The sequence below is a fragment of the Mandrillus leucophaeus genome, unplaced genomic scaffold (assembly GCF_000951045.1).
Source record: "Mandrillus leucophaeus isolate KB7577 unplaced genomic scaffold, Mleu.le_1.0 Scaffold253, whole genome shotgun sequence".
Lineage (NCBI taxonomy): Eukaryota > Metazoa > Chordata > Mammalia > Primates > Cercopithecidae > Mandrillus > Mandrillus leucophaeus.
The window spans coordinates 413,052-425,509 of record NW_012102621.1 but is presented as its reverse complement, the minus strand read 5'-3'; the positions used below and the strand labels follow the sequence as shown (position 1 = coordinate 425,509).

At 43.6% G+C, this 12,458-nt stretch overlaps 1 protein-coding gene across 3 annotated transcripts in view; it reads right to left on the bottom strand.

Moving 5' to 3' along the window:
- Nucleotides 1–12,458, bottom strand: part of PARN (poly(A)-specific ribonuclease) — a 203,494-nt gene that overhangs the window by 165,680 nt on the left and 25,356 nt on the right. For all 3 annotated transcript variants that reach the window (XM_011983662.1, XM_011983663.1, XM_011983664.1), the window contains 2 exons: nucleotides 9,619–9,675; nucleotides 3,098–3,175 (listed from right to left, as the gene is read on the bottom strand). In XM_011983662.1, the coding sequence (XP_011839052.1) occupies nucleotides 3,098–3,175; nucleotides 9,619–9,675 (135 nt within the window). The remainder of the gene's footprint in view (nucleotides 1–3,097; nucleotides 3,176–9,618; nucleotides 9,676–12,458) is intronic.

Here is a 12,458-nt window from a genome sequence, read left to right as displayed (position 1 = left end):
AAAAAAAAAACAAAGTGGGAAAGAGAAAAAAAAAAACAGAAGTGTGGTGGGTGACATAAAATAAACATTAGCTCATTAGACTTAAGAAATGTCAATCCGGGCCAGGCGCAGTGGTTCACACCTGTAATCCCAGAACTTTGGGAGGCGGAGGCGGGTGGATCACCTGAGATGAGGAGTTCACGACCAGCCAAGCCAACATGGTGAAACCCTGTCTCTACTAAACATACAAAAATTAGCCTGGCATGGTAGCAGGCATCTGTAATCCCAGCTACTCAGGAGGCTGAGGCAGGAGAGTCACTTAAATCTAGGAAGTGGAGGTTGCAGTGAGCAGAGATCACGCCACTGCACTCCAGCCTGGGCCACAGAGCGAAACTCAGTCTCAAAAAAAAAAAAAAAAAAGAAATGCAATTCCACACCTGTCACACTTGTTTTGAGACCCACAGCTATGAAGTCTTTGAGTCCTAAAATGTGTTAGAAGGTGATAGAGCTGTCATAAAAAGTGAAGACAACCTAAATTTTCAGAAATACAAGGGGAGCAACTGACCCACTCATGACTGGTCTGTACTGTACTCTTTTAAAGGAGGGTAATCAAAATGCTGACAGAACAACGGGACCTAAGAAATGTGAAGTAACTGAAGGTTTGCAGATGTATACGTGAGACTGAACTCTCAAGCGGGTGCCTTCCAATCCAGAAGTAACAAAAATTAATCTTTTAGCTGGGCATGGTAGTGCATGCCTATAGTTCTACCTACTCAGGAGGATGAGGCAGGAGGACTACTTGAGCCCAACACCTTGAGATCAGCCTGGGCAACAGAGCAAGACCTAGTCTCTATTTTATTAAAAAGATATGGGGAAGGCCGTGCACGGTGGCTCATGCCTGTAATCCCAGTACTTTGGGAGGCCAAGGCAGGTGGATCACGAGGCCAGGAGGTCTAGACCATCCTGGCCAACATGGTGAAACCCTGTCTCCACTAAAAATACAAAAAAATTAGCAGGGTGTGGTCGTGCACGCCTGTAGTCCCAGCTACTCAGGAGGCTGAGGCAGGAGAATCACTTGAACCTGGGAGGTGGAGGTTGCAGTGAGCGACATCGCACCACTGCACTCCAGCCTGGCGACAGACTGAGACACTGTCTCTAAAAAAAAAAAAAAAAAAAAGATATGGGGGAAAAAATTATTTTAAAAAAAGAAAAAGATTAGTCCAGTGGCATACTATGGTCCACAGGCCAAATACAGCCCACCAATTATTTTTTAAATAAAGTTTTATTGCAACACGGCTACGCCCATTTGTTGACATATTATATGGCATTTGGGGGCTACAACGGCAGAGCTGAGAATTGTGACAGAAACTATACAGCCTGGAAAGCTGAAAATATTTTACTATGTGGCCCTTTATAGAAAACATTTGCCAACTTTTATTTTAAAGGATGGGCTGAAGGTTGAAGGGGGACAGGAAATACTGCCTGGAATTTGCTAAATTCCAAGGTGAGAAATGAGAACGCTTGCAACAAAAATAAAAAGAATCAGCTGGGCGTAGTGGCTCACGCCTGTAATCCCGGCACTGTGGGAGGCCAAGGTGGGTGGATCACAAGGTCAGGAGATTGAGATCATCATGGCCAACACGGTGAAACCCCATCACTACTAAAAATACAAAAAAAACAGCTGGGCGTGGTGGCACGCGCCTGTAGTCCCAGCTACTCAGAAGGCTGAGGCAGGAGAATCACTTGAACCCAGGAGACGGACGTTGCAGTGAGCCGAGATCATGCCACTGCACTCCAGTCTTGTGAAAGAGTGAGACTCCATCTCAAAAAAAAAAAAAAAAAAAAGAAAAGAAAAAAAGAAAAGAAACCAGATGTGAGAGAGGGCATGGAGATAAAATTGTCAGGATGTTGGAAATGACCAGATCTGGGGACAGGTAGAGTCAAAACTGACGCTAAAAACAGGGTTGGTAACTGGGAATCACTTATGGTAATGGGATGAGGAGAAAGAAGTGGTTTGGAGACAATAAGAAAGAAAAGAAGTACAAGTGAAATATCTCATTTGAGCCACGTCAATTCAATACAACACTTAGTCTGGGGGCTATCCAGGTAGGGATTTCTGGAGTCCAGCATGAAATGTACACCTGGATCTGAAAAGAGACCACAGCTGGGGATAAAGATGTTGGTGTCTACAGCTGAAGCTGTAAAGTCAGTGAGATCACTAAAAGACAAAAAAAGATGAAGAGGAAATAAGAGAGAGTGGAGCACAGAGTGGCGGGGGACAAGTAACGTGAGGCCACGCACACCGTATGCAGCAGAAGAGGGAGAGCCAGTAGGGGAACCAAAGCAGCTTGTGCTTTGGTCAACCAAGGCAACTTGGCTCAAAGACTGAAAAAAGCACTACTGAGGTCAGCAGAGAATCTAAGGGAAGCAGCCTAGCAGGGACGATCAAGAATTCTGTAGGACTGGACTCACTTCAGCTGCCACCACTTACCTTCAATGGCCATGCTATGTCTAATTTTAGCAGGACCAAACTAGCAGCCCACACCTGTGGCCTGCGAATCCCTGCCCAGCACTAAATGAGCAAACTACTGGCATTAAGACGATGAAACAAATGTTTAATCTTTCTCTGGCAATGGCAGTGACTGAAGATCCCTTAATAAAAAAGCTTGTGGCCAGGCACAGAGGCTGACGCCTGTAATCCCAGCACTATGGGAGGCCAAGGCAGGCGGATCATGGGGTCAGGGGTTCGAGACCAGCCTGGCCAACATGGTGAAACCCCATCTCTACTAAAAATACAAAAATTCGCTGGACATGGTGACGGGTGCCTGTAATCCCAGCTATTCAGGAGGCTGAGGAAGGAGAATCGCTTGAACTCGAGAGGCGGAGGTTGCAGTGAGCCAAGACTGCGCCACTGCACTCCAGCCTGGGCAACAGAGCAAAAGTACGTCTCAAGGAAAAAAAAAGTGCAACTGAGCACATAAGATTCTGTCTGGGAACATGCTGCATACAAGGAAATGGCACCCAAGTAGAGGACAGTTTCTCAGTTAAAAGCATCATAATATTTTTTCGGATAAAAAGCATCCTGCTAATATTTAACACAGACCAACAGGTCACTTACCGCAGGCAGAGGGCAGTAGAACTGATGAACTGTGTGCATGACGTCCAAGAGCATATTGTGTCCAATAACAAGTTTTCCCTAAAGAAAGTCAAGGTTAGAAAAAAGACTTGTACATTCAAAATTATACTGGGTTTGAGGATGTATAGTTCAGATTCCAAGAGGACTTTGTTCTAAACTTGCTTTCCACACTAAAAAAAAACGAAAACAAAAACAAAAAAAAAGTACAAATAAGCAAATTTGAGCTGGCTTCATTCCTCCTCCATTTTGGAATGTTAACTCCAGAAGGCAAAGTGAAAGCTCCAAATGACTTTGATGTCACTGATCTTTCTCTTGAATTTTTATTAATTATGCCACCCTCATGCATCAGAAGTCGTAAAATTTTGATTGAAAAGTTTTTTTAAAAGTAAAATCTGGGCTGGGCATGGTGGCTCACGATTGTTATCCCAGCACTTTCGGAGGTCAAGGTGGGTGGATCACCTGAGGTCAGCAGTTCAAGACCAGCCCGGCCAACACGGCGAAATCCCATCTCTACTAAAAATAGAAAAATTAGCCAGGTGTGGTGGTGCATGCCTGTAATCCCAGCTACCCAGGAGGCTGAGGCAGGAGAATCACTGGAACCCAGGAGGCAGAGCTGCAGTGAGCCAAGATTGTGCCACTGCACTCCAGCCTAGGTGACAGAATGAGACTCTGTCTAAAAAAAAAAAACAGTAAAATCTGAAAGCATTGACTCCCTTAAACTGTCAAATAATTTGGGAACAAAACTAAACACAAATTTTAGGGCTGCATCCTTTAAAACAACCCATTTATTTTAAAAGATACATTCATACCAATGCTAAAAGGTAAAAAAAACTAATTTCTAACTATATTAAACAGAATTGCATTTCCTATATCATTATGTCAAAATTCATGGGGTATGTTCTTAAATACGTATCCATTAAAAGTCACTGCCTTTCAGCCAACTGAAATACAATATATGCGCTGGCAGCCCTTTTCGTGCAATGGACAGTGTGTCTGTCTTATGCTATATGTGCAACAAATTAGTCCATTTTGACAAAAATTAAACTTCCAAAATGCAACATCAACTTAGATTTAGCCAGCCAGTTCACACCATTTTTAACATAAAACATCAGGGGCCAGGCGTGGTGGCTCACGCCTGTAATCCCAGCACTTTGGGAGGCCAAGGCAGGCAGATCACCTGAGGTCAGGAGTTTGGGAACAGCCTGCCCAACATGGCGAAACCCTGTCTCTAATAAAAACACAAAAAATTACCTGGGTGTGGTGGCAGATGCCTGTAATCCCAGCTACTCCGGAGGCTGAGGCAAGAGAATGGCTTGAACCCAGAAGGCAGAGTTTGCAGTGAGCTGAGATCGTACCACTGCACTCCAGCCTGGGTGACAGAGCCAGACTCCATCTCAAAAAAAAAAAAAAAAATCAGGTTACCACGATGGAGCTTTTTACTATGTCCCAAAGGACCTTCAGTGTAACACTGCTTGACTCATGGGACTACACATTATCTGAAATAATCCTACACAAAATCTCCCAAATCTAACAGAGAAGCTGTCCTTTTGGCTCAGTATTGTTGTACATTCTGAATACCTATGCTAAGCTAAAATAATGAGCATTGATTGAAACCACAGAAAAGATGTGTAGGCAACCCCAAATGGAATGCAAACACTAAGAAATGAACCAAACTGTATTATAAACGACTACCATAATCACACTGAAGGTTAAGAAGAAACAAACTAACTTGGAAAAGAGCATCTTGACTAGATAATGTAAAGCTAAAAACAAAAGGAATTGCACATAAATCATAAGTGTTATAATCTCATCAATAAATGTACTTCTCGCGAGGTATGGGTTAGTAGCTCTGAAGCTATTTTATGTGTATACCAGGTTTAAACAAATAAACATAATGGAAGTAAAAGGAACTGGATTTCTCACTGTTGAGAAAGAAGGCACAAATAAGAAAAGAGAGGAAGCTAAAAATAAGTCATGTGGTATTGTACTGGAATCTGAGGTATCGGTATACAGGCGTGGATACACCCATGCGCACGCGCACACACACACACATTTATTTAGAGATAGGGTCTCACTGTTGCCCAGGCTGTAGTGCAATGGCACCATCATGGCTCACTGCAGCCTCAAACTCCCATGCTCAAGCAATCCTCCCACCTCAGCCTCCCCTTTAGCTGGGACCACAGGCATGTGCCACCACTCTTGGCTAATTTTTTAATTTTTTTTTTTTTTTTGAAATGCAGTCTTGCTCTGTTGCCCAGGTTGGAGTGCGGTGGCACAATCTCACCTCACTACAACCTCCACCTTCCAGGTTCAAGAGATTCTCCTGCCTCAGCCTCCTGAGTAGCTGATACTACAGGTGGCACCACCACACTGGCTAATTTTTGTATTTTTAGTAGAGACGGGGTTTCACCATGTTGGCCAGGCTGGTCTCAAACTCCTGACCTCACGTGATCTGCCCGCCTTGGCCTCTCAAAGTGCTGGGATTACAGGCGTCAGACACACACCCAGTCAATTTTTACATTTTTTGTAGAGACGGGGTCTCCCACGTTGCCCAGGCTGGTCTTGAACTACTGGCCTCAAGCAGTCCTCCTGCCTTGACCTCCCTAAGTGTGGGATTACAGGGTTGAGCCACCATGCCCAGCTACATACACATTTATATAGCTCCACACACACATACATACACAGAGAGACACAGAAATATAGCGGTGTGTGTACATGCCTAGGTCTACATACATATGCTTCTTAGCTCTGTCCAGTGAGAGGGCTTAGAAGCAATAATATCACAGCAGTAACCTAGGGCCAGATCTTGGTTTCTAAATTTCATTCCCCATTAAAAGGGACCAAAGCTCCATGGAGAAGTCATTCACTCCACAACTGAGCCAGAGAAACTACAATACCAGAAAGCAAGGAAATGCTCAGAAAAGGACAGGGTGCTTGTTCAAAGGACACAGGAGCCAAGTCAAAGAAGCTCCAATGGTCAAAGGTGGTACAATTTAAGCAACAAAGTAAACAGTAAAAACACTAGATAATAATCTGTAGAATAAAAAAAATCCCTGAGCTCATACTCATATACATAAAAACAATTAAATAAATGGGAAAGGGCTGGGTGTGGTGGCTCATGCCTATAACCCAAACACTTTGGGAGGGTGAGGTGGGGGAGACTGCTTGAGCCTAAGAGTTCAAGACCAGTCTGGACAACATGGGAAGATCTCCTCTCTACAAAAAATATATATAAAAAATTAGCCGCATGTGGTAGCGCATGCCTTTAGTCCCAGCTAGTCGGGGGGCCAAGGAGGGAGGATTGCTTGAGCCCGGGAGGTGGAGGCTGCAGTGAGCCAGTGTACTCCCAGTGTACTCCCAGCTAGGGGAACAGAGAGAGACTGTGTCTCAAAATTAAGTAAGTACATAAATAAACAGGGGAAAAAGACATTTTTTTCTTTTCCCCCCATTTTTTTTTGAGACAGGGTCTCAACTTCGTTGCCAGGCTGGAGTGCAATGGAATCTCAGGTTACTGCAACCTCCGCCTCCCAGGTTCAAGCAATTCTCCTGCCTCAGCCTCCCAAGTAGCTGGGATTACAGGTGTGTGCCACCATGCTCAGTTAATTTTTGTATTTTTAGTAGAGATGGGATTTCACCATGTTGGTTAGGCTGGTGTCGAACTCCTGACCTCCAGTGATCCACCCGCTTCAGTCTCCCAAAGTACTGGGATTACAGGTTTGAGCCACCATGCCCAGCCCATTTTTTTCTTTATAGAAGAATTCCGAGAACAAATGTTGAAAGGACGAAGGAAATAGAAACTTGCCATCAGAATACCACAGTAATAACTACTGCAGGAAAGATATGCTGATAGACGATAATATTAGTAGGCAAAGTTTGGGGGAAAACAGGATTTTCATGGTCTCAAAGTATCTCCCCTAAGATATTTATAAACTATAAAGTCAATTAAACTATATAGTTAATTTAACTATAATTTAATGATATAGTTAATTTATTAACTATAAAGTTAATTTCACAGAACACAAATCCAGCCGACACCACCTTAACCAAGCGATCAAGATCAACATCATGGGCAGGGTGCGGTGGCTCACACCTGTAATCCCAGCACTTTGTGAGGCTGAGGCAGGTGGATCACAAGGTCAGAACACCGAGATCATCCTGGCTAACATGGTGAAACCCCGTCTCTACTAAAAATACCAAAAAATTAGCCAGGTGTGGTGGTGGACGCCCGTAGTCCCAGCTACTCAGGAGGCTGAGGCAGAAGAATGGCGTGAACCCAGGAGGCGGAGCTTGCAGAACACCAAGATCGCGTCACTGCACTCCAGCCTGGGCGACAAAGCAACACTCCCTCTCAAAAACAAAAAACAACAACATCATGAACCATCATTTCTGTGGTATTCTTGCCAAACCACATATCCTCAGATCAGTCATTAGAAAATGTGAGACAAATTCCAACTGGGGGACTTCTGACAAAACAGCAAACAATATCATTCAAAAGTATCCAAGTTATAGGGCCGGGCACGGTAGCTCACGCCTGTAAACCCAGTACCTTGGGAGGCTGAGGCAGGCAGATCACTTGAGGTCAGGAGCTCAAGACCAACCTGGCCAACATGGTGAAAGACCAGAAATTAGCCAGGCGTGGTAGCAGGCACTCGTAATCCCAGCTACTTGGGAGGCTGAGGCAGGAGAATTGCTTGAACCTGGTAGGCAGAGGTTGTGGTGAGCCAGGGTCGCGCCACTGCACTCCAGCAGGGTAACAGAGTGAGGCTCCAGCTCAAAAAATATACATATTTAAGGTATGGGATTTATGCATCTTATTTTAGTCAACTTTCATTGAAGACTCAAAAATTTTAAATGTCCAGATTGCTAATAAACAGGGCTTTTTTGTAGTATGCTTTGGGATGTTGACTACCAAAGGTCAGCAACATGTTATGAATATTCTGTAGAAGAAAGATGTCAGAGAAAAGAAAACAGGTACAGCAAGCTAAGGTATCTGAATGTGTGTAAGGCAAACAAATGTCCAATCTCAGAAAAGCTGACTAAATTATCATGATGGCTACAGAAGAGCTCAAAACCAACTGATGTTCCGTATCTCTGAATTTTAGGGCCCGCCTGAATCAAACCATCACTTATCTGAAGTCTGCTAGCAAGGAGTGCACAACATGAGCAAATGGAACCAGAAACTCAATTCTGCTTTTCTGGATACCTATAATCTCAGCCATTGCTGAACAGGCTCATAGCTTTGTTTCTATCTGGATCTATCCAACTTTCTACTAGACTTTAACCGCCCCACTTACTTGAGCGAGAGAGGTCCTCATGAGCCAACCCTCTTCTTTTACAAGGCTCTGTAAACCTCTGTTTATTCCAGAATGAAGACAGTGGGGGGCCTCCCCTATAGCGCCCCTGTGTTTACAAGCCTGCAGCCAGCAGTGAGACAGCATGAAACTTTGAGAGGGTTTCTATGGCCTTAAAGCTTCCCTGATGCAAAGTTCAGCATCTAAGGTACAAGATGATTCCTTCTCCAAGGGCTGTGCTCAAAGAAGAGAATGTCCTAGACTACAGGCAATTCAGCATCCAAGCAAGTTGTCTGTCTAGAACAACCAGCAGCATGACCCAGTTTACCTGCACAAGATGTGGATGCCTGTTTTCTCTTTTTTTTTTTTTTTGAGACAGGATCTTAGTCTGTCACCTAGGCTGGGGTGCAATGGCATGATCACAGCTCACTGCAGCCTTGACTTCCCGAGCTCCAGTGATCCTCCCACCTCAGCCTCCCAAGTAGCTGGAACCACAGGCATGTACCACCACACCTGGCTAATTTTTGTACTTTTAGTAGAGATGGGGTTTCCCCACGTTTCCCAGGCTGGTCTCAAACTCCTGAGCTCAAGCAATCCACCCGCATCGGCCTCCCAAAGTGCTGGGATTACAGACATGAGCCACTATGCCCGGCCACCTGTTTTCAGAAAGGCCTCACAAAGCAAGGAAAAACACCCATCATATCTATCATAGAGTCCCCTAGAACATTTACACAAATGGCCAATATCTTTTTAAAACGTATCAAATATTATTAAGAATAAGATTCAATTACATTTATGCAGCATAAACAAAGACATCATTATTTTTACCCTCTAGATTCTTCTACTTAGGGAACAAAACACCTTCAGTCAAATATCTATTGTTTCTCCCCTTATTCCTTACTTTCTTATTCGACTTCTTACTGGTTTTGAGAATAACTGGGTTTCCATGTAGTCATATAAGGACAACATAGTGTAACCCTCCTATGCATTTTTCAAGCAAGGCTCTCTGAAAATTGATTTGAATATAATTTAGCAATAATGTCTCACCAAGTGCATTATAACAATAGTCTATCTTGATGAAGTTCTAACTTCTTCCTTCATACCAGGTAAATATTCTAAATGAGATGAAATGATTAATCTGCAATGATAATTAGATACTTCACCTGAAATAGTATGTTCTGCAATCTTGCTAAAAAAGTCTGGCTCACTTACCGAATTAGCAATGGCATGAATGACTCTAGAAAACCCCACAGCATCATTCAGCTCCTCCTAATTAAAAAAATATATACAAGTATTACTGATGTATAAATATTCCTTATGTGAATGAATTAAAAACCTACCCGAAAAAAAGACACTGAAATTTTGTATCAAGTTAGATAGCTTTAGTTTCCTGTGCTTTGTGCCTATCTTTCCAAACATCTGCATCTAAAATGATCTACGCACACACTTTTCCTCTATTTTAGAAAGTAGAATGAACAAATGGAAAATTATTCATTAGTTACTAAAATAACAATGCTTAGGATTTACCCATCACTTCACTGAATTCTTTAACATTTTCAAGTCTTTCAAGGTATCTTAAAAACACTAACTTAAAAAGTCGCCACCTGCAGGCTAAACTCAGTAACACATTCAATTCTGAGGAAACCCATCTGGCAGTTAACTGATCAAATCAAGCATTTTCATAATTCCTGATTTTTTTCCTTGAAAAATACACTTTTACAAAATTCTCCCACCCACCTTCTTCTCTTCTATATTCTTTCCAGCAGTGTTGAAACTGGCTCAGTGTCTCTCCTATCTTGAAAGCGCTCCCCTCCTCTAAGCTTTCTCAGACTACCGCCCCTTCTACTTATCTCATCAAAGCTAAGTTGAAGGACTTCTCCAGTTTAATTCCCAGGTGTTCCCAGTCCTCTGGCTTCATGCTCACTGAAATTGCTCACCTCCTTAAAACTAACCCCAACACTGGCCAGACGCGGTGGCTCACAGCACTTTGGGAGGCAGAGGCAGATGGATCACTTGGGGTCTGGAGTTCGAGACCAGCCTGACCAAGATGGTGAAACCCCATCTCTACTAAAAATAAAAAATAAGCCAGACATGGTCGTGCATGCCTGTAATCCCAGCTATGCCACAGGCTGAGGCAGGAGAATCGCTTGAACCCAGGAGACGGAGGTTGCATGCAGTAAGCCGAGATCGTGCTATTGCACTCCAGCCTGGGCAACAAGAGCAAAATTCCATCTCAAAAAAAAAACCCAAAAAAACAAAAAAAAACCCAACAACAAAAAACTAACCCCAAGACTAACAAGTATTTGCAAGGATGTAGAGAAACTGGAACCTGTGTGCTGTTGATGAAAATGCTAAACAGTGCAGCAGCTAAGGAAAACAGTATGGAGGTTCATCCCAAAAAGAATTCCCATATCACCCAGCAATTCCATTCTGGGTATATACCCCAAAGAATTGAAAGCAGGGACTCAAATAGGTATTTGCACACCTGAGTTCACAAAAGCATTATTCACAATAGTCAAAAGCAACCCAAGTGTCCATAAACAAATGGATAAACAAAATGTAGTCTAGCCATACAATGGAATATTATTCAGCCTTAAAAAAGAAGGAAATTCTGACACATGCTATAACATGGGGAACCTTGAGGATGCTATGCTAAGAGAAATAAGCCAGTCACAGGAGGACAAATACTGTACTTACATGAGGTCCTCAGAGTGATCAAATTCATATGACAAAAAGTAGAATAGTGGTTGCCGAGGGGGGCGGGTGTCTGGGGTGGGAGATGGTGAGTTGCTTGATAAGTACAGAGTTTCGGTTTTGCAAGATAAAGAAAATTCTGGAGATGGATGGTGGTGACGATTGCACAGCCATGTTAAAGTACTTGATGTCAGTGAACTGTACATTTAATAGTTAACATAATACATTTTGTTATGTGTATCTTACCACAATTAAAAATTGGTTTTTTTTGGGCCAGGTATGGTGGCTCACGCCTGTAATCCCAGCACTTTGGGAGGCTGAAGAAAGCAGACCACCTGAGGTCAAGAGTTAAAGACCTGCCTGGCCAACATGGCGAAACCCCATCTCTACTAAAAATACAAAAGCCAGGAGCGGTGGCGGGCACTTATAATCCCAGCTACTCTGGAAGCTGAGGCAGGAGAATCGCTTGAACTCAGGAGACGGAGGTTGCAGTGAGCCAAGATCATGTCACTGCAAGCGAGACTCCGTTTCAAACAAACAAACAAAAATTGCTTTTTTGGTTCTGTTTTTTGTTTTTGAGACAGAGTCTCACTTTGTCGCCCAGGATGGAGTGCAGTGGCATGATCTCGGCTCACAGCAACCTCCGCCTCCCAGGTTCAAGCAATTCTCCTGCCTCAGCCTCCTGAGTAGCTGGGAATGCAGGTGCATGCCCCCGTGCCCGGCTAATTTTTTTGTTCTTTTAGTAGAGATAAGGAAAAACTGTTTTACTTATAGTTTAAAAAACTACTGCCAGGGCTGAATCCAGCCATGTCTCAATCCTAACCCCTACATGGGAGCTGACACTGCTTCCCTTGGCTGTGTACCACAATAATCTCCTGGTACATTTTGTCAACTTCTGCCTATCATTTAAATGCTGTTCATCCTCAGGATTCAGTCCCAGATCCTCTTTTCATTCTTCATGTACTCCGCAGTTGCTCTGATCCAGTCCCAGTCTTTCTGCCAATGACAATCATGCCTAGCCCTCACCTCTCTTCTGTGCTCAACACTGACAAACCTGCTGAGAGGATATCCACCCTTGCATGTTCTGAAAACACCCAAAATCTCATCAGGTCAAAACCAGAATGGAACATCTTTTTCCACTCTGGGGGAACGTCTTTTTCCACTCTAGGGGACGCCATGGTGCCCTGGTGGCCTCACATGTATCAAAACAGGTCATGCAGGTAAAGGCTAATCTGCGTCTTGGCTACAGACTCATCTGCATCTTGGCAGAACACATCAGGAGGGAAGAGTGGGAGGCACAAGCTTCTAAGGAGCAGCTATGAGGCCAGCTCCCACCCCCTTGCCTGTCACTCCTGGGA